We start from the raw sequence: 25968 nt of genomic DNA, 5'->3' as shown, positions 1-25968 counted from the left end.
ACTTACTGCCTCACCTTAATAGTTGGTGGAATGACTCAGCAAGCAAGATCCTCAAGTCACCAGTCCACAGTGTTTCCATACAACTGAGCAATTGAGAAGACTTGATATGAGCAGTCAACTGCAGGACTTTTTACAGTTGTCAGCCATCTACAACCAGTTCTGTAGTTATGAAGTGTGTATATATATATATATATATATATATATATATATATATATATATATATTTTTCTGTAAAGGAGAAAGGAAGGAAAGAAGGAAAATTGGATAAACAAAAATGGAAGGAGAAAAACTATAATAGTATGTAAAGAAGGGAAATACAAAAAATTGACCATTTATATTAAGTAAGGCCATCTGTTTAATATTGAATTGATTACAGCTGAATCTGTTATACTTCATCTGCCTCCTTCAATAATAAACTCCTCTATCTTGTTTAGTTGTGGGCCTCATATTAAATCCACTTACTCCACCATCTCAAATATCTCAGTTCTTGATTTTTGATTCTATAGGTTATTCTTTCCATTTCTAAAATTTAATTTACTTTTGACTTACAGTTTTTAAATGAAGATGGAGTATGTTTTAACCAGCTCCTCATTATCTGCCTCATAGCTGCAGTTATCATGTATAGGTATCTGTCTATTTCTAGAGTGAGCTCAGATGGTGATAAACTCAAAATAAGACATTTTGATTCAAGTACACCTTAATTTGAAATATCTTAATGATAGAAAATCAAAACTGTGTGACTCTCACTGTGCCAAACCACTTACATATCTTCTTTTTCTTTCTTTTTTTTTTATTAAAACACTCTGTGAATTAATTAGAATCTCATTATTTATATTTTTGTTTCAAATTAGTGTTGTTAAGGCTGTGTTTACCTCTACAGCGAGCAAGAATGACAAGCCTGAGAGCAAGACAGGAGAGGCCAAGAAGCCCAAACCTACAGGTAAGAAAGTATAAGAAAACACTAAGTTATGTGACAATACTTCAATCATTTTAATGTTGTTCTCCTGGAATTCTACAAATGTCACTAGACAAGTGACTCTTCTTTCCTCTTTACTAGACATAGCTGGTTTACTTGATTTCAGCTCATTTATGATTAAATAGCGTGGTCACACATAAAAACATTGTGAACCATTATATCTATATCTCCTTGAGCTCATATTTCATAAAAATGACCAGTAACAATTTTTGTTACTGTTTCTCTGTAGCTCGTCCTCGTCCAGCCTCCACCACCACTCCTGCTACCCCGGCTGCCTCCACCAATGGTGAAGCTGCTACCAGTCACCGCCGCCGGGTTATCACCAAACCCCCTGTGCCCAAGCAGACCGCACTGGAGAAGAAGCCACCAGTGCCCCGTGCTCCTCGAACCCCCCGGCCTATCAATGCACCAACACCGGATCTGAAGAACGTCCGCTCCAAGATCGGATCCATTGACAACATCAAGTACCAGCCTGGTGGAGGAAAGGTAGGACAAGTGAGCAACGTCTATGATTTATTTAATTATTCAGAACAGTGGTGTAACTTTCAACCCAGAGAATGATTTTCTTGTATCAGCTAAAGATTTGACACTTGTTAGTTTGTTATTTGTTTGTTATTCATTAATAACATGTCTTACTCAAAAGGCTTCCTCTACACTGGGACCAAAATGGCTGTCAGAATGAATGATACTCAGTCTGTCCTTGAAAAGTTAACACTGTGTTGTACTTCTTTAATGAATTAAAGGGTGGATACTCAACCCAAGCCCAACAGGACCATTCATTTTGAAAAAAGCTGTGATTTAGTTTTCGTTTGTGAGAGCTGTCCAGCAGTAGGTGGTCAGAGCTAGCTTGTCTGCCCTTGCTAGCTTGACTTTTAGCTCATCCTTCTTCTCCTCAAAGTGTTTTTCATTGTGTTTAGTCACAGTAGCAGTGGTATGACATTCTTGGGTGTCAGGTACTGCACAAGCTCTTTTAATCCCTCGTCCTCTAACACACTGATCAGCAGCATATCTGTCTCAATCATTCTGTACACCAACCGAGTGATGGCCTTGGACTGGCGCACATCACATTTTCCCCCCAGGTACAGCCACATGATCTTTGGCTGCAAATGTGAGCCATCCTCAGACATGGCAGCCATGCAGTGCTTGTTCTTAATGTGATACAGGTACTATATTGGCCCAAATATAAGGCAACCCTCATTATAAAATGACCCACGCTTTTCCAACAACTGTTTTTTTGAAAACTACTGTTACTAACTAACTATACATCATAGTATAGTTACATACTCACACACTCTCCTACCAGGCTCTTGGAAGCATGAAAATTAACGTATAGTCCGACATGTGTAACTGATGGTTAACCAATTCACAGTTAACCGTTGACATCCATAGTTTGGGTTAGGTTCGGTCACGTTGGCTGGGCCCACCTACTTGACATGGTGCCTTAAGTTCTTCAAGTTAAAACAACCTACCTATAGCCATTATAAAACAATGCCTTTTGACATTCATGTACAAGGTGCCCACACATGTATTGTGTAATCAGGGTAACAGGTAAGCTGTAACATTGTAACAACAATTGCGTGACAGGGAAACACAAACTCTTTGCTTCAGTTTACATTAATTGTGTCAGACTTGGGTCGGATTTGGACAGAAATATGCGGTCCAAGCCGCACTCTATAATGAACAGCAGCTTGCTAGTTTTCTAAAAAGTACTATAGCCAGTTTTTAATTTCTTTGCTGCTGAAGTTAATCACTCTTTTATGATCACCAAATCATCTGACAAAATATTCATAAATAAGTTTTAGTGTCAGACCGCCCCACCCTGAGTCTGATCAGGTTTACATTATTATCTTCAAAAGCTCTGTTTTTTCCCCATATACACTTAAAACATGAGGCTGGTGTTTTCAGATTCATTCTGGAAAACGTTATCAAAAACTTCGGTGTTGATGTAGTCTTGATCTCCCAAAAGACAATCCGGCACCTAATTCAATCGAGCACCTAATTCACCTACTTGCAATAAAAGAGATATCCGTAGTAAATCATTGCCTTGAAGAAGGGCTGATTGGTGTGGAAGTCAATTTTGTGGAGCTTTGTAAACATGTTCCTTAAATCCTAACAAAGCTCTAAAGCAATGTCTTGGTCTGTAACTGATCACTAAAACCAACAGAAGATCACTACACGCTCTGTCTTGGAGTCTGTCTTGAACACACTGGATTCAGTCACATTTGCAATGCTGTACCGAAGTGTTGTGAGCATCTTATACTCATGTCTTTGCTGTGTAAAGCAACACAGTGCTTGTAGTGTGAAGAGGGGAGGACATTCTGTACACTGTTAACAACAAATTAGTATTAGTTCAAGAGCAATTATTTCAAGAAGAGGGGGGAATACGACACCACTTTCCCAACAATTAGAATGTTGTGAAAAAACAGTCAGGTGGTTAACACACAATTCTGCACCTCATTTGACAGATATGTGTGATATCCCACTGTCACAGGTAGCAGAGCAGGTGCACTCTAATGCAGAGACTGAGGCAGAATTACTGATTTAAGATCTTTACTTTGAGTTCAGCAGTCAAGTAACAGGCTGGCATGAAACAAGAGACCAAGACGAGCTCAAACACCGGAAACATAGACAATGACCTGACAAACAACTAAGAGAACAGACAAGTATATATATATATGCACAAGGGACTAATCGCAAAACAAGGCACAGCTGGGGTGAGCAGGGACCAGAATAAGGAGGGAACATGATGATCGGGTAACAAAGTGATTAGGAGGGTGTGGCAGGCTGACACAAGGCTGGTGAGCAGAGGAAAACAGGCTGGGCAGAGCTACAGGCATGCATGAGGGACACAAGAGGTTACCAACTCACAAGAATAAAACCAAAGCAAGGCAGAGATAAAACTGAAGAAAACCTTGGACTCAGAGGATAAAACAATACCAAGCACAAGCACTACACAAAGAAACACAAATGGCAAATGCAGTTATCACAAACAATTTGTGACCCAGAGCACATTTAAAACACACACGGTCCTCTTTATCACTGAGAGAGAGTATATGCTGTGCCAGTTCAGACCAGAGTGAAAACAAAGACAGATCAACCAATATATAAAGTCAGACTGTGAACAGAACTATAACACCCACATATAGGACTCAGAAACATCTCACCTCTGCACTGCAGATATTGGAGAGAAGGCTACTACTCCATCTATTTATGTCTTTGTGTTTCATTATTCATTCTTAGATCTGCCATCTACCTTTTAATCTCCAATCTGCCCTCCACTTTGTTGTATCCCTTTCTTTGTCTATTAATTGCTGATCAGTGTGAAATGCTGCCATGTGCATTGTTTCTTACTCTCCCCACCATCCTGAAAGGTGGACCTGTCTTCCAGCATGTAAGGGTTAATACATCACACTTGGAAATTAATAATAAGCACTCGTTAAGACAGGGCCCCCCCCCCCTTTATTAATTAACTAATTAATAATTAATTAATTAATTAATTAATTAGGAGGAAAAGTTGTGAATTCTGAATACAGTGACCTTCATCTCTGATAAAAAGGAATACACAGATACAACAACTTGACTATAAATCAAGATATTTATTTAACTACCAAGGTATAAGGATGAATAGGGAACTACATACACATACACATACACAATGAATGATTGAATGAATATGTGAGTGAATGTGCAAATAAGATTAACATGTTATTGCTGACAGAATGAATGAATGACGAGGGTTGTCAAAAATGAGTCAAAGGCGCACTGAGGAGTAAATAACTAAAACCAATAAAAACACTCAAACTGGGGGGGGGGGGGGGGGGGGTTGAGGCCACAGCCAGATGTTAAAAGCTGCAGGTTGAGTGGCGCCCGGGGAGCCTCGGGGAGGGTTGTGTGCTTTCGCTCTTGGTGCATGTAGTTGTAGTCTTTAGAGTTGAAGCTGGAGTTCTAGATACAAAAAGGATCCTTGGAAAAGTTAAAAAAAAAAAAAAAAAGATTAGAACTATGCGCAAAAAATAGCAGATTACAAAAATAATAGATTATTCAGATGGAAAATGGCGTGGCTTGGCTTGTAGCTTAGACATCTTTGCAGTCTTCTGCTTTTTAGTTGAGAGTTCCTCTTTTCTGGAGATTGCATCTCTCAGGGAAAAAATGAAACAGACAATGCCCGAAATGCTACACAGGCCATAACGTCTGACAAGGCATCAAGAAAAAGAACACAGAAGACACCGCAGCAGCTGTCAGCAAGCAAGAAAAAGAAAAAGCCCAAAATAAAAAGCCAAGCCAGTATGTAGAATGAGACAGAATGTAGCATAATATCAAACTAATTAAATTGTTCTAAAACACAATAGAGGTTAACATTGGTTAGACAAATTGAGATATGTATTTTTACTCTTTATAGTGACATTCCTGACCAATTCAGACACTAATTGTGAGTAGAAAGTGTAGAGGAAGAGAGAGGGACTTAGAGACTCAGAGAGACTCAAGAAGGAATGCGGCGTGTCCATACATTTTGTGAACCTAGAGAAGGGAGTGGGTGGGGGATAGTTCATCCAGGTTGTCTGTGGGTTGAAGGGAACTCCGCCCGTGCAGTCTGGTTGTATCTGGAAGAGAACAAAGTTGTTAAATTCCAAAAACTGTCCCTTTTCCTCTGTGACTGTTGGGAAGAAGCTGGGTATTTAGTCCTGTTCAGTGTTTCCCTGACATCCTTATTGCCTTAAGGTAAGAGGTCATTTGGTCTGCGTGCTCTTTATGCACACAGATATGTTCTGTTAGACTCAAACATCATGTTTCTGAAAGAATTTAGCTTCTCCTTATATTCCTGGGTTTATCCTATACAAGTAACTTAGTGCCACTTTCCACCTGTTGTAACATTCACACACACACACACGCAGTGACTTTTACCAAACAACAACAATTGTTCCTGTGCATACATGCTATCTTTAGTCCATCAGGTCATGGACTGGCATGGCTCAGACACCTGGTTGTGTTGTATATGTCCCTTCAATGTTTGCGACAGCCCGTCTTGGGGAAATGTTTGTATTGTCGCTTTGAATCACAAACGCCTGATCTCCGTCTGCCCTGCCATTTAATATAATGAGTCAGTCCAGTTCATCCTGTTCATCCTGTTTCCATCTCTGCTGCATCGTTTGTCACAGAGTCAAACTTTTACAAAACCATAATTATACAACCTCAGATTAACACTGCTTTAATGCTAACTACAGAAGTTTTTATAAATAGCACATACAAGGATCATTGTATGTATTTAAAGGAATATCTCCACATTTGGAGAAATACACTTATTCACTTCCTTACCAAGAGTTAGATGAGAAGATTGATACCACTCATGTCTGTACATTTATTATGAAGCTACAGACCGGAGAAAATCCACTACTGACATTGTATTTACAGAGCGTTCACTTCAGCGTTCAAAATTATGCCCACCAACACCTATAAAGCTCACTAATGAACACATATCTTGTTCTTTTTGATGATGATTTTGAACATTTGAGTGAGCCAGACTAGCGGTCCCTCTGCTTCCAGTACTTATGCTAGGCTAAGTGAGTCATCTCCTGAATCTAGCTTCACTATTTAGTGTACAGACATGAGTAGTATCAATCTTCTCATCTATTAATATTAATATGTCAGTTTTAGCAATACTGTTGGTATAGTTATATGAGAATATGGGATCTAGCTGTTTTAGCCAGTTTCTAGTCTTAATGCTAAGCTAACTATATCTCAGCTCTAGCTTCATATTTAGCATAAAACATGAGTGGTATTGATTTTCTCATCTAACTCTTGGCAGAAAGAAAGTGTATTTTCTGAATAAATATGCTTCTATTTTCACCTTTCTTGCATTCTCTTTGCTTTGCTTTTTTTCTTGGGTGCATTTTTTTTCCTGCCATACCTCTCCATGTGTTTTTATGTTTTCATGTTTCTCTCACAAGACATACAAAGTTAATGTGTATTGTTTTGCATTAGGCATATCTTCCTGTTAGTCTGAAGCTGCTTCATTTCTGCTTTTTATATTGATGTAAACATTTGCTAGATGTGCAGATGTAAAAAAGAACCAACAAAAAATAACAACAGAATTCTATAGTCTGAAACCTGTGAATTTTTAAATCTTATTTCTTCTCTATCACATCTATTCATATTCCATTCACCTTATTCTACCTGGTCATACTGGTAGAGCAGACTGACATACACAGCACTGGCTGGGCATCAGCATGACAATGCAATTTTTAGGGACTATTCACTCTTGTTTTGTTGTTGCAGGTCTGTTCCTGCTGTTCTTCCTTTTCAAAGACATGCCTCTACTTTTTGTCACTTTTTGTCAGTCAGAGTGAAGCCAAACACATCGGTGCCCCGCGATCACAATAAGTGCACTGACCCATTCAATGATAGTGATATTGGTTTGTCTGTGTATTCTAATACGGTGTGTCCCATTCACCAGGGGCTGATTGGTATAACACCTTTTCCATCCTCAGTATTTAGGAATCGGACTGGTGTTTTTCACTTGTACAACTACTTGTAACTGATTTTTCATGTGTCTGTATTGGTGTTTTGGTGTTTTTTGGGTACGTCTTTATTCTGCTGATATTTGATTGGCTCTTGTCACTAACACGGCATATGTTTTATTGGAACTAATCCACTGTAATTCATTATGTTTTGAAAAATGCTCCATCTGCTCCAGTTTACTGCCATTTGAATGATTGTCATTAACCATCTGATACAGAAGATCTAATTGTCAGTTTAACACACATATCTGTTTATTATCCTCTCATTTGTTTGGCCCATAATTAATTCTTACTACACTTTCTAACGCCAGTGCTTCTTGATGTCATGATTTAAAATGATAAACATCCACATTCTGTCAGTGGATTGGAGTATGAAGTTTCTGTTTGATTTATTAGTCCAGGTGCTAACACACATATCCAGGCCCCCTCCATTTGACTAGTTCCCATGTGCCCACCCCTCCACCCGCTCTTTCACCCCATGTGTTGTGGCGTGTGGTTGGTTGGAGGTTGTATTTACCAGGGGGTGGTTGTCTCCCCAGGTCTCCTCCACCCCGAACAAGACATCAGACCCCTCCAACCCTGCGGCCAAGGCCAGAGTGAGTCCCTGCCATCTACACCGTCACACCTCACACACCAGTACATCCTCCCACCATCTCTCTGCATTCACTACACACACAGCCCATTCTACATCCACCCAGGATACACCACATCCCTCTACACCAAGAAGCAGAGGGGGAACAGTTTCTGTTTATATCTCCTTATACCACTCCACACTGCAGTTTACACTTACCTCATTTCATTATGACTTTTATTACAAAGTCAATTTTTGTTAAAAGCGGACTGAAAGTTTTCCTTTCACTGTTTTCATTTGACCAAATAAATGAAAAAATAACGTAAACAAGACTTTACTTTAAACAAGCTTTATGTCAATATAATATCATATAATCTGAATAGCAGCCGCTGTGACCAAAAGTTGTAATAATAAGACATGACATGTGACATTTTAAATTTCCCTACAGTTCACAAGATTCACCAGAGTCAGTCACTTTAATTACAGTATGTCATCATTAGATGACCTGCCTTAGAGCTCGCCAAAAAGGACCAAAACTATGAATGCATTATGAGAGATGGATTGGCACGATGACTCAGCTTTTTGTCCCAGAAACAGGGAAGATTCAAAGTCACCAAACTGATCCAGTAATGTCAGTTACACAGCCATATCTACATTACATCAAACACAATTAGCAGTGTTTGTGGATAGGAAGTCAGTGAGGAATCATTTCCTTCTCTCTGAAATATTGTACATACAGTTAAAAATGTTTTACTATGACAAACTTAAGCTCTGATGTATGTTACAGCTTAGCCCTCCCTCTGCTCCTGTACATGTGAAGTGCCTCCTGTATACTCTGCAACAAATAGGTGTATCAGTTTAATCAAACTCCATATTTATTATCATTTATATTTTCATTTCCATAACACCTTAACATTTTCATGCACTGAGCATCATATACTGTTCAACACATCCAGCCAAATTACATCATCCTCTTCGCCATCCTTCACCAACATCATCATCTACACCTCTATATCCGTCCACTCTCCCCAGAGACACCCCAGCAGGTACATTTTCATCATGATGTTAATCCTTGTACAAAATAATATTGATTGAAGTGGCAACTACTGTTTGTGTTGCTATGTTCTCTTAACTAGCAGTGGACATGAATTTCAGTGGAAATAAAGACCACAAAAACCACCCTTTGCATGCATTTTGCAGATGTGGATGTGCTCCACTTCAAATCTTTACAGTCACATCATGGCTGACGTTGTACATCTTGAATTTTGAAACGTTGTGGTTTTGCAGTCTCACTGGCTATGTGTGGCTCCATGGCTTGTTGGTACGTGCTTCCCCCTAGTCAAGCAAATTTTCTTCCAACTCCTTCCAAAACACACCAATAACAAAGAAAGCTACTATTTTTTTTATATTTTGAAGAACTAGGAACCAACTACAAGAATCAAACAATGCACATACTGTATGTACTTGCCATTGTTGAAGGTGTTTACAAAGAAAAAGAGCAGCTTTTCCTCGTTTCATTCACCTCTTGAGTTCTAGTTGTAGATTTGTCCACAATGCCCAATACGGTACATTGCTTGACAACATTGCTGCAGTATGCACACATCTTGTGGCACTCCATGAAATATGGTCACCTACCCCTATAGTGTAGTTTCACTGGTGTTTCCTTATTAAAATTAGAGAGGAGACATGATGACCACAACCAGTGGTGGAAAGTAACTAAGTACATTTATTCAAGTACTGTACTTCAGTACAATTATGAGGTACTTGTACTCTGCTTGAGTATTTCCATTTAATGCTACTTTATACTTCCACTCCACTACATTTCAGAGGGAAATATTGTACTTTCTACTCCACTACATTTATTTGACAGCTTTAGTTACTTTTCAGATGAAGATTTGAAACAATGCATAATATAACAAGCTTTTAAAATACAACACATTGTTAAAGCTGAAACCAGTGGTTTCCAACCTTTTTGGCTTTTGACGTCTTACAAAAAGCAGTGTGTAGTCTGGGTCACATTTCAGATGTCTATGAGTTGTTAACAGCTCCACCAAATAGTGATTTTTCCCTCTAAACTTCTCACATGCTTTCATCTCAATAAATGTTCAAATGATCCAATATTTCACCAAAAATCAAAGATTAGAGAAAAATTTAAAAAACTGAGAGCAGATTTGTGTATCAGAACTTTGTTTTTTCTTCTTTCTTCTCCCATTAATCATCTCACGACCCCTCAGATTTATTTGGTGACCCCTAGGTTGGGAACCACTGGACTAAACTAGCTAACTGTATATAAAGTAGTTGAAACTAGCTCCACCTCCAGCAGCTACAACAGTAACATGCTGCTCTAACACTGATGCTTCACTATTAATAATCTAATGATGTCATATATAATAATATATCAGTCAGAGGGACCAAACCACTACTTTTACTGCAATACATTAACTACATCAAGCTCATAATACTTGTGTATTTTTACTTAAGTCTTTCATTCAGGACTTTTACTTTACTAATGCAGTATTTTTACATTGCTCTATTGGTGCTTTTACTTTAGTAAAGGATCAGAGTATTTCTTCCACCAAAGACCACAACCTTGAAGCTAGTGCTTTTGTACTAAAATCAATTAGGATGGCTTACAACGTGTTCTTGGAAAGAGAAAAAGAGAGTAGAAATATTACATACGCTGTTTACAGGCTGCTGCTCTTTGTGTGTGCGTGCGTGTGTGTGTGTCCTCACCCGTAAAGCGTATGTGTGCTAACTGCTTAGTGAGTCATCCTTTGCTGGTGCCACCTGCGTCATCATGCCATTTTCATCCTGGAGAAGGAGACTAAGACAGAGAAAGAGAGAAAAGAGGAAGGCGACTTGTGTCTGCTGCAGGGCTTTTTTAAAATACAACCACAGAGGCAATGAAATATCACATTAGGATGGGAATGAGTTGGACCATAAAGGAGAGGGGGTGAGGTGTGGTGGAAGGGAAAGAGAGGGTCGCTTTGTGTCCTCAGTAGAACAATAATAACAATTGACGATGCAGTGCAAAACAAATGTACGGAGCCCTGAAATACGATATTTCTTTTATCTTGTGCCCACAAGATAATAACTTGTGAACAAGATGGATCTAATCTCTTCTGCAAACACGATATTAACTCAAGTGCACCAGTTAATATCTTCAGTGCACAAGATAATAAGATATTATCTTTTGGGACTTTGGGGATTCTGGTCTAATGTGAGCTCACTTGTTTAAAGAAAACATCAGGTTTCTAGGAAAAGGGGAAGTTAAATGAGCCGTTTGTGGAGGAGAATGTAGAGATTCATTGTGCATGTAGACTTTTCATTGCGCATCATGTTGAGTGGCAATGGGGAACTAGCATGATCTCAGTGAGTAAAATGAGCACAAACTGGAAAATGCTTAAGAAAATAAGAGAAGGATTGAACTATTTTACTTTGGGAAGTAGTAGTTTTGACTGATGGGACACTGCAGGGGTGTCAGTGTACAACAGTTATGTGTGTATATACATATACTATTTATATGGTTGTTCACCTGAAATACTGTAGTTCCAAGAAAAACCTTGTGGACTGTTACTCTTTAACTACTGTCACTCCACATAGTGTACACCAAGTTTTTTTTTCTTAATCTTTTTCTATTATTTCTAATGCAATGACCAAACAGACTTTTAAAGGATGATATGTTTGATATTTTGGAGATAACCTTTTTGCAGAGATTTTAATGAACTATTTCACATACAAGATAAAAAAGTGTTAATTAGTGGGTAGGCATATTGTTGAATAAAGCCAGTCTGGCTGTTTCGCACTGCTTCCAGTCTTTATGCTAGGTGAAGCTAAGCTAATCTAACACATGGGATCTTCTCACCTAACTCAGCAAGGAAATTAATAATTTTATTTCCCAAAATGTCAAACTATACCTTTAAAGATAATTGTGGGGCAGCATGGAGTGGATACTTTTTTTTTTTTTTTTAGCTTTCCACAAGCCCTGAAAACGTCTTGGAACATGGCCCCTGAAAATTTGTCAAATTGACAATCAAGCAATACAGGTGAAATTTCCATCCCAGGGGGATACATCAGACTCTACACCTCCTGTGGATCTTAACCTTCTCAAGTCTTGATGTTTACTGTCTTGAGTTTTGGCTGAAAGGATCATTGCATCAGACAGATTCAAAAGAAGAGGAACAGGAAGACAAAGGTGTCTTCTGTTAGTCTGCCTAATGTCCAGTCTCATTATTAAGATTAACTGCAAGCTTGCATCTACTAACATCAGAGATACATGCCTCTTAGCTGTTACTGAGACGTGCAAAGAGATCTGTATACAGAGATCCAGCTGTCTGGTTCATGCGTCAGATCTCACACCGTGACAGACAACAGACCACGTTTCACTTATGCATTTTAATCCCACTGCTTACTTATTTGGCTGTATTTGTGTATTTATCGTATGTATGGTGCCTCTTTTTAATTCCAAGATGAATCTTTTTATTTATTCATTCATTTATTTATGATGTGTTGTGTTTCTCTGGCTATTTTTGGTTAACAGTGTTTTTGTGATGTAACCCTTGTTGTTAAATTATTAGATCCGCTTTCTTGCATCTCTCTCTCCCTTGTTTCCTGTCATCTTTCTACTGCCGCTATCTAATAAAGGCATAAAATTCCCTAAAAACATATATATCCTGCTTGTGGACAAAGTTGACAGATGAAATACCAATGAATTAGCATTCAGCACATGATACATTATATGAATGATTTTGGTTTCCTTGTTGTCATCACTCACAATTGACCAAAAGACCAAAAACGATACAGGCCTCCTAACCAACCCAAAAATTCCACTTGCACTTGTGCTTGAGTCTTTTCTTTTAAGACTGTGGTAAAGGCTAGCAGTGCAGAAAGACATCACCCCTACAGGCTGAATGTAGGGCCACTTAACCTAAAAGGAGCATCTGTTATCTTCTCCTGTTTTTAGTTGCTTGCAGTTCCTTCTCTGCTTAGACCAGCACGTGACACAAAACCCCTGACTGTCCACTGCAATATTCCGTTGCATGTGCTCCGTCTCACCTTCCAGTGTTTGTCCTGTGCTTTAGTTTCACATCACACTGTTTATGGAAGCGATCTGTTATTAAGTCAGTATCCTCATCTTCTGGTATGTTAACATTCATATTGGGAGGAACTTCTTCTTTAACTTTCTCATTTTGAACCATAATAATTGTTAGATAATGTCCCAAAATGTTTGCAGCCTCATGTGCTGATTTAATGATTTCATAATGCAGAAAACTGCAGAACTTGAGTAGAAGGAATCATTTGATTTGAATGACAGAAAGTCTTCCATAGTTACAGTACAAGGCTCTGTTTCCTGTTAACCTAAGCTGCCAGCTGATCTGCTCTTCTCTGTTGCTCTCCTCTTTCTGTCTTCCTTTCTTGCTTGTTCTTTCTTTCTTTCTTTCTTTCTTCCTTCCTTCCTTTCTTTCTTTCTCTCTTTCTCTCATTCCTTCTTTCTTTCTTTCCCTTCTCACTCTGCCCCTCAACCTCTTTCTTGCTTGCCTGTGTGTCTCCCTGCCTGTCTTTAGGTTCAGATAGTGCACAAAAAGCTGGACTTCAGCCATGTCACGTCTCGCTGTGGCTCCAAGGACAATATCAAACATGTCCCTGGAGGTGGCAATGTAAGTACTGCTGGAGCTGGAAGCAGACTCTGGTTAGGATGGATGCATCGAAGGTTTTATGCAAATTTTAAATTCAGCCATGAACAATTGGGAATCTTCTTTTTATCCTGTAAAAGTAGTCACAAAAAGCTTGATCACTAAAGGATGAAAGCAGAATTTGTGATCTTGGTATGTAAATTTGGTTCTCCATGGCTGGATGCATATTATATCATGTACACCTGATTGGACTGTATTTACACAGAAATTCGTAAGCCTACACTACATACTGTAGATCTGACTTTTACCAGACAGTTAAAACAAGAAAAGTCAGACCATTGTTCTACACACTTTATCCTTATTAAAGCAAGCATGAGAGGATCTAATACTGGTAGAAAATCAAATCAATCTGTACTACAATCAGTACACTGTATCCGATATTCTTGTGTTATCCCCGATCAGGCCTCTGCTTGCTGATTTAGAAAATCTAATTTGAAGGTTTTTTGTACCAAGCATCCATCAGTCCTGGGAGCAATTGGAGTTCAATTAAAAATGTAGAAAGCTCTTTCTGCAAAATATCAAACATTTAACATGAAAGGTTATCACTTTCAAAGTAACTCAGCATGAATGCACTGTAATTAGCACATTAATTGCTCCCTGTGTTTGCATTTCGGATTGATTTCACTTAAAACAAACTGACCACAGGTCTTAATACCCACCCTTCCAGATGTTGCTCCCATCTGCTCTAAACACCTGCTGCACTATCATGTTCCATCTCTGGGCTGCTCTCACAATCACCTCTCTGCTGCCTTAATTTAATGAAACAAAATATGTTCTCTCATATTGAAACTGTTGGGTTTCAATACAAAAGAGATCTGCTCAAAATATATTAACATACATAGTATTTTCTGCATACTGTACGTGGAACAGCCCTATTTTGTAAGGCGTGTTCCGTTTTTTTCTTATTTATTTTGTTTGAATTCCTCAGAGCAGTGTGCGAAGATTTACTTAAAAATGTAGTTTGAGGAATTAAAGAAAAATAAGCAGAGAAAAAGAAAAAGAAAAAAAAATGTTTCATGGGCCGAAGAAATTGTTAGTAGTAACTAGGTGCCTTTAAAAAGTGTTTTTGTCTGTAATATCAGTCAAAAGGGGGGTTTTTTTGGGAGGGGGGGGTCCACTCTTATATTGAAGGTACATCCTCAGTAAGCTCCCAATAATGCAGCGTTGGAATTCATTTGCAAGAAAACTGCCAAAACATGATTTATTTGAAGAAAAACTTTTGACCGGCTTGGGATATCACCAAAAAAACTGTAGATTATGTTTGCAAATTGTTTCTTAACACATTCTCCAGTGTGTTCCCAATACTTATGGTCTTATTTTTACCATTTTGCTTGGGGTATTTCACTGTTTATTTTCATGTATTCAAGTGAGTGATTGATGGACATTCGTATATATTTTCCTCCATTTTTCATTTAATATGTTCTTCAAGCTCAGATTAACTTTTATTTTAATTCCATAAAGTACTGATACTACTGTACACAGAAACTATAAACTGAAAGAATTCAAACATTGGTGTTTATATAATAAAATCAGGTCATTAATATTTAACCTGCTTTAAGCAACATCTTATGAGGGAGAGCTCCAGTGTCAGTCAGGCAATCAGAACTGATGATGGTTTATTTGTTAATATAATTTTAATGTCAGTGAGGGTCATAGTCAGCTGACTGTTAGCTCTCCTGTCTGTCATCACGTACGTAAATCTGATTGATCTCATCCAGCACTGTGTCAGTCAGGTCACTGGGTCTTAAAATCCATCAGAGCCAGATGCCACAGACTCAGGATTACTGCTTGGGATCCTGAACATACACTCGAATCATGTGATGATGGTCTAATAACTGCCTGCTCCCGCCCTCCAATCATAGCCTTTCCCAATTTATATGCATAAATGGATAATCATTAACCAGACTAACAAAACAAAAAGGCACCTTGAGTAACAATAAAACAGGTCAAAGTGGGGAATCAAGCATGGGTAGGTAGTCCAGAATGTGCTGTGCTGTATGGCGTTCTCCCACATAGTCCATTGTATTGTAGAGACAGAATATCTTCCTCTCTATAAGTGCGCCAGGTGCATGATAATGGATCACAGTGATTTTCTAAATTGCCTAGAGTGAACGCTCAAGTATGGATGCATTGCAGTGGATGTGACATTTTTATGAATTAGTATAAATCTCTCCTCTTACCCAGGTGCAGATCCTGAATAAGAAGGTTGATGTGAGCAAGGTGACGTCCAAATGTGGCTCCAAGGACAACATCAAACATAAGCCAGGTCCGACTTAAAACTGTCCTCCTCTGTTTTCCTCCCTTCAAGCTTTATCCTTTTCTATTTTGGTCTCAGACTAGCCCTCCTTTTTACTGCAGGTGGTGGTGATGTCAAGATTGAGTCCCATAAGCTAAACATTAAGGCTAAGTCTAAGATTGGATCCATGGACAATGTGGGGCCCGGCAATGGACAGACCAACGGACACAAGGTCAAACTTTAACACAGTCATTAATATTATCAGTAAATAGACAGTTAACCTGTCTGGTTCTGCTGACTCACTGTGCTTTTACAGGCCATCACCACTAGATGGTGCAGTAGCTTGAGAGTAGTACACTAGAAAAAAACATCTTTGTGTGTGTGCGTGTCTGTGTGTGTGTGTGTGTGTGTGTATGTGTATGTGTGCGTGTCTGCCCTTGTGTGTCTATATTTGGCTAAAGGAGGAGAAGGCAGAGGAGAAGACATCACCACCAAGTAGTGCTCCAGCAACAGGACCAGCTGGCGTTGCTAAGGCAACAGCACCAGGAGGTGTTGCTAAGGAGAATGGGGTGAAGGAACCCACAGCTACTCCTTTTGGGGGAGATGGACTGAGGGAGCCCCTTAGCACAGACAAACGCATCACTGAGACAAGTAGGTATAAACACACACACACACACACAGCTATTAGTCTTTAAAGCACTGAATGCTTATTTGATGGGTTACTAAGCTCCACTTCCCTTAGTTACTGTCACCACATGTTCAAGCTTACTGTTCTGCAATTTGACATATGCAGTTTATAATGATAATAGTCATTAATCAATAATGGCAGAATTACCTCTCAAGATTCTTAGTCATTTTTTACAAAAGCAGGTTTATCAATTCTAGCTGGGGATGGTCGATGTTACTGGTTGAAATGACAACTGTCACTAGTAGATTTTATTGTAGCTAGCTAATGAATCATTGTTAGCTCCATGAGTTGTTGGAAAACTCAGACTGACTCATTTTGAAATGCAAACCCTGTAAAAGCATCTTAATTATGCACCTGATGGCTGCATACATGATATCATCATGATAAAGAAAAATGTTATTTTGTTCTGACAATCCTCTGTTTGTATGCTTACCTTACAGACAAATGTACAAATAGCACAGAGGTTATGATGATTATTGTATTTATGCTTTATTGTTCTTATTTTCAAACCGTATGTTTTCACTTTTAATATTACAAGAGAAAATGCTTTTAGGATGAGGACTAACCCATGAGTTTGACGACTGGGCTGCTGGAGTATAAAGTTATTTTAAGCTGCCAGCTCTGGAAGTAACATTATGCTTTTATTACTACTGTAGGTACTAAATCAGTTAGTCAGACATGCTACTGTTTGCAGCTTTCGTTAGAGCAGACAAACACTGTTGTATCCATTCCATTACACTTAAACTTACACTTTTCTCTTCTGTTTTTGATTTTGGAAATCCTCAGAAGCACAGCCCCCTTTATGATGGGGTTCGATAGCATATTATGGAATTCAAATCCAGTATTACAGAATCCATATCCCCTACCAAATCTTATTAGTTTTACTTTTAATCATTTGCAAGTAACTAAATGCTAACTATCAGCTGACAATTTAGTGACAATTTAGTGAATTCACAACCTGAAAATGAAATGATAAGAACAGTGATGTGTCTTTTCACTCACAAACAATATCTAGCTGAATACAGACATCAGCCTTTCTAGGCTTCTTTGCTAATTAAAACTGTCTGAGCTTAATGATCTTGGCTATCAGTTCCTCAAGGTCAGATTCACATTTATTTTAATTCTGTAAGGTACCTCTACTACAGTACACAGATACTATAGATATAGCAGATACCCAATGTCCACTGTTTCAACATATGGAGAAATCCCAAAGCTTAACTTGCCTGCTGTGCCTAGTTACAGTTGCTAGGTTTTGATTGGACAATCACCATTCAGGGGTTTATCAAACGGTCAATTGCAGACACACTCGACAATAAATAAGTAGATACTATGTGTATGCATGCATGTGTGTGTACCTCCTCTCTGCTATGTGTCTGATTGAGTGGGGCGGTAAAAATAGCAGCGACACTTTGCCACAAAATTAAATTATGAAGAGACCCACTGAGTAAAGATTAGCCAGCCTTAGTGGATAAATTCATTTCTGGCACTGCAGCTGCTTCCAGACTCCAGAGTTCAGAGGGACAACAGACTTCTGCCTCCTGACACGGTTGCCACACTCAGCCTAATTGATGGATGGCTTCAGTGATAATAAAATAAAAAACAGGGATGTTTTGTAATTCTGCCCATAACTCATATGAACCTGCCCCAGACAGTAACGGCCTATTAGCTAGAGACCATCTGGCTGGTGAAATTTAGACTCTGGAAATTTCCACCCATGTATCTGCATCACTTTTTTTCTCTTCTCTGTTGGTGACATCTCTTTCCTTAACCCGGTTTCCTCCCCTCCACAGATTGAGTCTCAGTGACCTGTAGTTTTTGGTGGGACACACATGGCGCTCGCCGACCTGCCAATCAACCGACCAACCAACCTACCACGGCGCAGTCACTTCCCTCTGGCCCCGCCCTCCATCTCGCCCACCGCAGCACCAAACTGACCGTTCGCCTCTCAGTGTTTCTCTGGGGTCCGCCGCCTGCCAGCTTCCCGCTACCAACCCTGTCCTTTGAGCTCTCAATGCCCTCGGGTTGACCTTTGGCCCTGCCTACCACAGAGAAGAGCACTTGCTGTTTGTCTGTGTTTCTCTGTGTGGGGTTCCACCAGCTTCTCGACTGATAAAGTTCCCTCGTAAGCACCCCAAACCCCAAATCTAACAACCTCAACGCAATAAATCCACTATTGTAGTCAGTGCTGTATGGAAGTATACTGAGCATAGCCAGTTTTTTCTTCAAATATTTCCACCTATGAGTCTAATTACTGTTTAAGCACTAGTCCTCATAGTCCAAAAACCCTGCTTCAGAACTTAGTAATGAGGCTCTGGTCCCTCTTACAGGCCCTCACAATTCAAAACCACCTTGATCTCCCAATCTTGTTAGCAGACATTATGCTAACACTACTTTTTACCCCACCACTGCTCACAGTCCACTTGTCCGCTGGCTACCAGCCAGCAGCAGGGCAAATACTATTAAGTCTGCTTTAAATACACATTTTGCATCCTGTTATCCAGCCAGCAATCTTTCCAAATCTACAGTATCTATAATACTTGCACAATGTCTCACTATAGGTAACTCTACAGCTCACTCATCAAACATGTCTTCTCCAAATCCATTGCAATTGTTTAACCTTGGACTATTAATATCATGATGCTCACAGCTAGCAGTGATCGGTGCAAAGGACAAGGGCTGATGAATGAGTAGTTCAAAATCAGTGCAGAAAAAGATGCGTTCATTTATTTGTGAGGGAAATTTTATGCCCTAACACAAGGCTGCAACAAAGCAGTTACAATTAGAAAACATTTAATGGTGTGATAATCATGAGAAAGGTGGGCATAAAGTGATTGGGGAACTCTGCTGCTGCTTTGGTTAGACTTGGCTCAAAAAGCTTTTGGCACTGAACACAGGTATTTGATCTGGCATCCGAGAATTTTTAAGTAGGATCACAGTTAGTATTTGACCTTGAAGGAGTGAATATTACTTAAAGCTGAAGGTTTAACCTTAAACAGGCATATTAAACCACTCCGTAATCCTAACTCTATATGATGAGTGTTTAACCCTAGCCCTAAACTGCTAGCAGCTGCACCTTTTATTGCACATAAACCATTAACAAACAATATACTGTATGTAGCACTTTCCTTATTGCTGACAATGTCAACCACCATGTCACAGGCTGCTGTGTAATTCACTAAATCAACATGCACAGGTCTATGAAGTGTATTATTATAGTGAGTGTGTCAGCATGACTAAACAGTTATGTTCACATTCTGCTGGCAAAACTGAACCTGTAACACTTTTATTGAAATCAGTCCTGGACACATGGTATTAGCACAAGTCCACAAACTACTGTGGATAATTCAGCTCTGTAGTTTGGGTTGATGAAAGTATTTTTAAAAAAGACAAAAAACAAACAAAAAAAAAAAACACACCCCAAGCAATAGACCTTTCTCAGTGTGAGACTTACAAACCCTTAACCTTTAGCTCTAAATGAGCTCACATACTTATATCTTCCACCCTTTGCATGGCATACATTTCAGGGGCACCAATCCCTTAAGTGAGGGATCTCCTACACCATAACTCTTTAGTTCCCACACAGTGTAATCATTACAGGGCATCAAGCTTGATCCCAAACCACCTCATACACCTTATCTTCTTTGTGGGGGACCCCGGCAGTCACTATGATCTGTATATAGCATATACAGTCTACATGTGTCTATTAGAGACAGACAGACAGACAGCATCTTTCTTCTCTCGCGCATGTGGCACCTCCTGGTCATGTGGTTCACTCCAGTGGAGAGGGGTGGGGCTACAGACCGCCACCCTCTTTTAAGTCCTCCCACTTAGCCGGTGCGTTGTAGAATCCTCTCTGTGAAACCTGCTAACGTTCTTCACGCACACACACACACACATACAGCACACACAAGCGCAGAGATACACTGGAAAGCACACACACGCTTGTTGGTGTGCATGCACACATACACAAACAGAAATACCAACACACACACACACCGTATAATACACACAAACCGAAATCAGCACCCTAAAATAAAAAAAAAAACGTTATGTTGCTCATTAAAGCATCTCTCTCTGTTCTAGAATGAAACCAACTCTTTATTGTGTTTTGGTGGTCTATGCTGATATTGTTAAAACAACGATGAGCTGTGTCGGTGTGTTGTTCCTATCATAGTCATTGTCAGACATTTTCATCATAGGCTCACCTCACCCAGCTTTCATCTCGTCTATTTCCTCTTCCTTTGTTTCACTGCACCTCTCTGACAGCAATACAGTGATCTTAGCTGGGGACGCCTCCCGTTACCCACGCATATAGATGGCGTACAGACAGAGAGAAATGGACAGACAGACAGAGAACGACCACAGAAGTTAACAGATAGTCAGGAGAGAGGCAAGTTGTGTCATTTGGGGGGAATAATGTTACATTCATGGCAAGTCTGAAGTTGGAATTTTCTTTGCAACTTTAAAATTATTTACTGATTTATTTTCTAGAGACTCTGTCTAGTAGATAGAACCTACTAAAAGCTACAACCAAGCCACTTGAGGTGACTGCTGCACAGTAGCAGATGATCAAAATGATCAAGTTTCTAGTTTATATTTTACCCTACATCTGTAGTGTAAATAGATGGAAGCAAATAGCTTTTTAGAAGTTTGTTTTTTTATATTTTTGTTCAGCACTTTCTTGTTTGTTTTGTATAGGATATCACTGGATATTCAAAAGTTATTAAAAGCAAAAATTCTCAAAGATTAAAAAAAGAATGATCAAAAAATGATTTCACTACACTGGACAGCAGGAACTGCCCAGCTCCAAAATGCCATGAATGCAGCAGTATTTCAGCAAGGCAGAACTAAGAAAGGCCTGCAAATACTGTAGTTGAGACCATCCAGTGGTATTTGAAGTTGTCTTTGAAGGGAACAAATCTGTTCTTGTAAAATAGAGATCCACATTTTAAAGAAAAGTTTGATTTTTTTCTGTTTTTCAAAAGAATCATACAGTAGCACGCTCGGTTTTAAAGGGAATGAAAATCAAAGGTTGATAAGAAATAAGCATGAAGTCGTCATTATTTCTGCTCAGTTTCAGCCTGTTTGTACTATTTTAATATATCACCAAAAATTCAATTTTGGCATTTTTGAGTCTTGTAAACCAACACTGTGATGTGATTTTGATTTTACAGATCAAAAACATTATTGTGTGTGAAAGAAGTAAAACAAGTAGAACCAGCCATCTTAATGAGGAAGGCTCTTTCCACTCACTGTAATTCTATGCATTGTGCATTAAAGTCTGCGATGGTCTCCGGTGAAACAATGAAGGATTAGTGACGTGTTTGTGGCGTGTTGCCGTAGTTGTCAGATGTGTGAAGTGTTACCACTGCATCCATCCTGTAGAGAGCGCTGACGAGCCTCTGGAACACTGATAGTCTGGCTCTGAGACTTCAAAAAAAGGCTGACTGAGAAAACTTACATCACCATTAGAGAAGCTACAGTAGACCTACATACTGTCTCTCATCTAAATTAGCTTTGATGACCATGCTATATTATTGTGTCTGGAATACTAAATACTACTCAAATCATATTAATTATGTACAGCTCCCCTTCAAACTCTAAAGTCTTGTGCACTTTGAACACAGTCTTGTTCATTTCTTGATGCACTGAAGTGATATAAAAGTTGCTTTATTGTATATTGGTCAAACATTGTCAGCTGTGTACTGTACATGTGTGCTTTTGGGAGCAAAACAGTCTTGGTAGTTAGATACAATTATGATAATCAAAGAGCAAGTGATCAAATAGTCAACAATAAAGACTAGACAACTAAAATCACCATATAAGCATATTTGATATTGTACTATTCCCTCAAAATCATTCTCATGAGTTGCCTATAAGTAAAACATGATACATATGTGTGGATCATATGTGAAACAAAAATGTGAATCTTTCTTCAGGAATAGAAGAACAAAGGGATGAAAGCACTTTGCTAGGTGTAGGTAGTGGTGTGTGTATATAAAATAGGAATAAGTAGTAGTCTTAATGTGCGTTGGAAGCTCAGTGTATGAGTACGTTACCATATGACGGGATGAGCTGATGTTGTGTATCCTGGATGACACATTGGTACTCTTTATCTTGGTCAACTTTGTGGATTTTAGTGGAGCTTTGGTCATCGGTGTTGTGCTATTGGCTATGATGGTTTAACACTCAACTCTCCAGTCTGCCCTCATGTTGTTCCTGGTTTTTACTTTTTGACCAAGCTACAAAATCAAATTTCACAAGTGGGCAAGTTTATAGTCAGCCAGGTTAAAGGACCACACTGAACTATGAGGAGCGTGGCGAATAGTCGCCTTACTCAGTATGTTTCACAGATAGAATGTTTTCTCTTGAATGATTTTCAGCACTTCAGCATACAGTATGTTCAGTAACTGTAAGTGATTAGAAGTATCATAAAACTGAAAATGAGTTTAGTGTAGAAATAACTTCAGTGTCGCATGGTTAAATCTTTTTTATGAGATGTGTGTAAACCTTTGAGGTTTGTACTGCGACATGTAAAACAGAAAGATTTGATGAAACAAATGCACTTTGAATGACAGATTGCTGAAAGATTTAAAGCATTACTTGCTTGAGTGAAGTTAGCCAGACAGCTAAAGTTTGTGGAGCTGATGTGCATTACTAATGGTAAAGATTTGGTTATGTCTGTTTTATAACTTATGAAACTACAGGCCATAAAAGACAAACTAATATTGTGACTTTGCCTAGCGGTATCTGTGTATTTGTCGGCCGATAAGTAATGAAAAGTTGCAGTAGTACGTAAATGACAAAGATATGTTTGAAGTAATTTAGAAACAGTGATGTAACTACAAAGTAACCAGAAAGTTTAGTTTTCAACTCTAAAATGTCCTGCATGCAGCATATTTTGGTCTTTAATTAAGTCTTTAATCACCTAATTTAGAGGAATACTTATTAAAATGTTTCAAGTGTTGATGTACACAAATAAGTATCACCTGATAAGTTGTTATCAGATTTTGAAAACTCAAATATCTGTATTGGTATCTACGTCAGAAATCCAATGTTGGTTGAGCTATACTTCACATACTGTATGCTAAAGCAATAGCACGTGGACAGAGTTGTTTATTAGAGGAAAATGGTTCCAATCCTCCCTTTATATAGTTGGAGGGGAGACTAATGGGCTACTTTATCTCTTAAAGTTTAGGTTTAATATAATAACAGTGGATATGAGTAGGTTTAAGACTAGAATTATCATCAGTATCGTTAACTGAGGTATAAAGTTAATGTTGCAGCTTGGACAAAAGGTAATAACCAGATTCACTCTGATGTCCGTCCACAACTGTTTGATCCCCAGTTATACTGTAGCGCTTGAATACCACCCGTCCACTAGTATCTCACACTGCCCATTGTATATAGATACCACCATGTTTTTATCACTCTAGAAGAAACTCAAATAAATTAAAATCAAACAAAAACATAAAAAAAACTTACTTCTTAACAGGGTGTTGTGGATGTCGACAGATGAGCTTTCATGTTCATAAACCTGTTACTGTTAAGGTTAATAATGGTATTATTATAAGACTGAAAGCATAAGAAAGGAAAGGTGTACTTTTTCTTTTTTCAGAGTCTGCCTTTTTTCCTCCAAGAAAAGGGCTGCTGAAGTTTAAAGAATGTTTTTAAAATGTATTAAAGATGCAAGATTATGAATACATGTATGAGGTTTGTCTCTGTTCTGTTTTGGAAGATAGATCACATATGGAAACACTATTTACCGGATTCAAACTGACGGGCAAGAAGGGAGGCGGTGTGTGTCGTGTTTGGTATGATCTGACAAATGACTTGGAGAAAAGTTATGCAAAGAAAACCTGGAATCACAGAAAACTAAATGACAAACTTAAAATTGGTTGACAAAGTTCAGTTCTTTCAAAAGACCAAAAACAATCTAATTAGTTTCCACAATCTGATTGGTTTTCGCTTCGGTTTGAAATGCACTAAATGTGGCACTGGACACACACTGGCCAGCCCTGTCTTCCGACTACCGCCACCCCCCAGTCAGACTAACAGTAACCAGACTTAGTCTTTTGGCATGTGGTACAAAGTAATGTACTGTATTAGACAGCTCCTATATAGACACCTTGACATACCTACCAACACAGGACTGAAATAAGGGAAGACTTGGACAAAATTATCTGTTCAGTGTTAATAACAAAGGAAAATCATTTAAACTTTTGGAACAATGTGCACTATTGAAAAGCATATAATAAATTAATTAATATTGAGCTCAAAACTACATTTGAACTTGAACTGTCCTTCTAAAAGAGACAGCTAATTGCCTGAAATGTAACAGGACAAAGTGAGAAATCCAGAATAAAGTGGAGTGTTGGTAGATATGCACCTGGAGCCCCTAGCTATGTCTCCCACCTACAGAGGCTTGCCAGCATCACAGTGCTGAAAAGTAGTTTCTCTACTTGTGTTCTTCACCATACCTACCAGATTTAAAACCAGTATTCTAACTGTTAACTGTTAAACTATTGTATGTTGGCTTTTTTTTTCTTTTGCACTTACTTACTTTGGTTGTGGGTATCTCCTACATGTCCAAATCTGTCATCATAAATTAAGAGGAAACAAGCAAAATAATCTACTTTTCAGTGCTGTGGAATGGATCCACTGTAGTGTGTGCTGTTTTATTCTGTAGGGCACAACACCATAGCAAGAGCATGCAGAAGACAAACAAACTGCTGGTTGTTAGAGGCATCTGTCCTATTAGATAGAGCTCATCTCCCCCTCCAATTCTGAATATTTGGTATGAAAGAGATGTTCATTGTGATTATTTGTTAACCAGTGATGTGAATATTAATCATGAAATAAAAAGATGAGCAAAGGATCCAACAGTGTCACAGTTGTGTCATTACTTCTCTGTCCATCTCAAATTTACTAATGTACTGTATTTTATTAATCATTGTACATATTGATTGACTTTTTTAACCTATAGTAGGCCATAATCAGCAGTTAATCCAAACTATACATTATATAGTAACTAAGAGTGTGCCTGGACAGATGAGTTTTTATGTATAGTGTGGTTTTAGAATCCTAATTTAATCCTTATCTTTTTTATCCAATAGGTGTATATCTTGTAACCACTCACAGTTTTGTGTGCTGTATTGTCAGAAAGGTGATAATTCTACTTTATGTTTATTATTGAGCTCATAGTGGGTGGTAGTGGTGTACTGGAGACCATTATATTGAAAAGTGTTCCTAATTTTTTTGTCCACTCCATTAACATACATGAGGGGGG

At 38.6% G+C, this 25968-nt stretch overlaps 1 protein-coding gene across 6 annotated transcripts in view; it reads left to right on the top strand.

The window, feature by feature from the left end:
- Positions 1-25557, top strand: part of map4l (microtubule associated protein 4 like) — a 125261-nt gene extending 99704 nt beyond the window's left edge. For 3 of the 6 annotated variants that reach the window (XM_042427962.1, XM_042427965.1, XM_042427960.1), the window contains 8 exons: positions 881-940; positions 1206-1462; positions 8031-8087; positions 13627-13719; positions 15940-16021; positions 16114-16223; positions 16453-16642; positions 18470-25557. In XM_042427962.1, the coding sequence (XP_042283896.1) occupies positions 881-940; positions 1206-1462; positions 8031-8087; positions 13627-13719; positions 15940-16021; positions 16114-16223; positions 16453-16642; positions 18470-18474 (854 nt within the window). In that variant the 3' untranslated portion in view covers positions 18475-25557. Of the gene's footprint in view, positions 1-880; positions 941-1205; positions 1463-8030; positions 8088-12706; positions 13504-13626; positions 13720-15939; positions 16022-16113; positions 16224-16452; positions 16643-18469 lie in introns of those variants that run through there. The other 3 variants (XM_042427963.1, XM_042427964.1, XM_042427966.1) reach the window with 3 other exon arrangements.
- Positions 25558-25968: the final 411 nt, after the last annotated feature.

The sequence above is a fragment of the Thunnus maccoyii genome, chromosome 12 (assembly GCF_910596095.1).
Source record: "Thunnus maccoyii chromosome 12, fThuMac1.1, whole genome shotgun sequence".
NCBI classification, from domain to species: domain Eukaryota; kingdom Metazoa; phylum Chordata; class Actinopteri; order Scombriformes; family Scombridae; genus Thunnus; species Thunnus maccoyii.
Note: the sequence above shows the minus strand (reverse complement) of the source record. Positions and strands in the feature narration are given on the sequence as shown.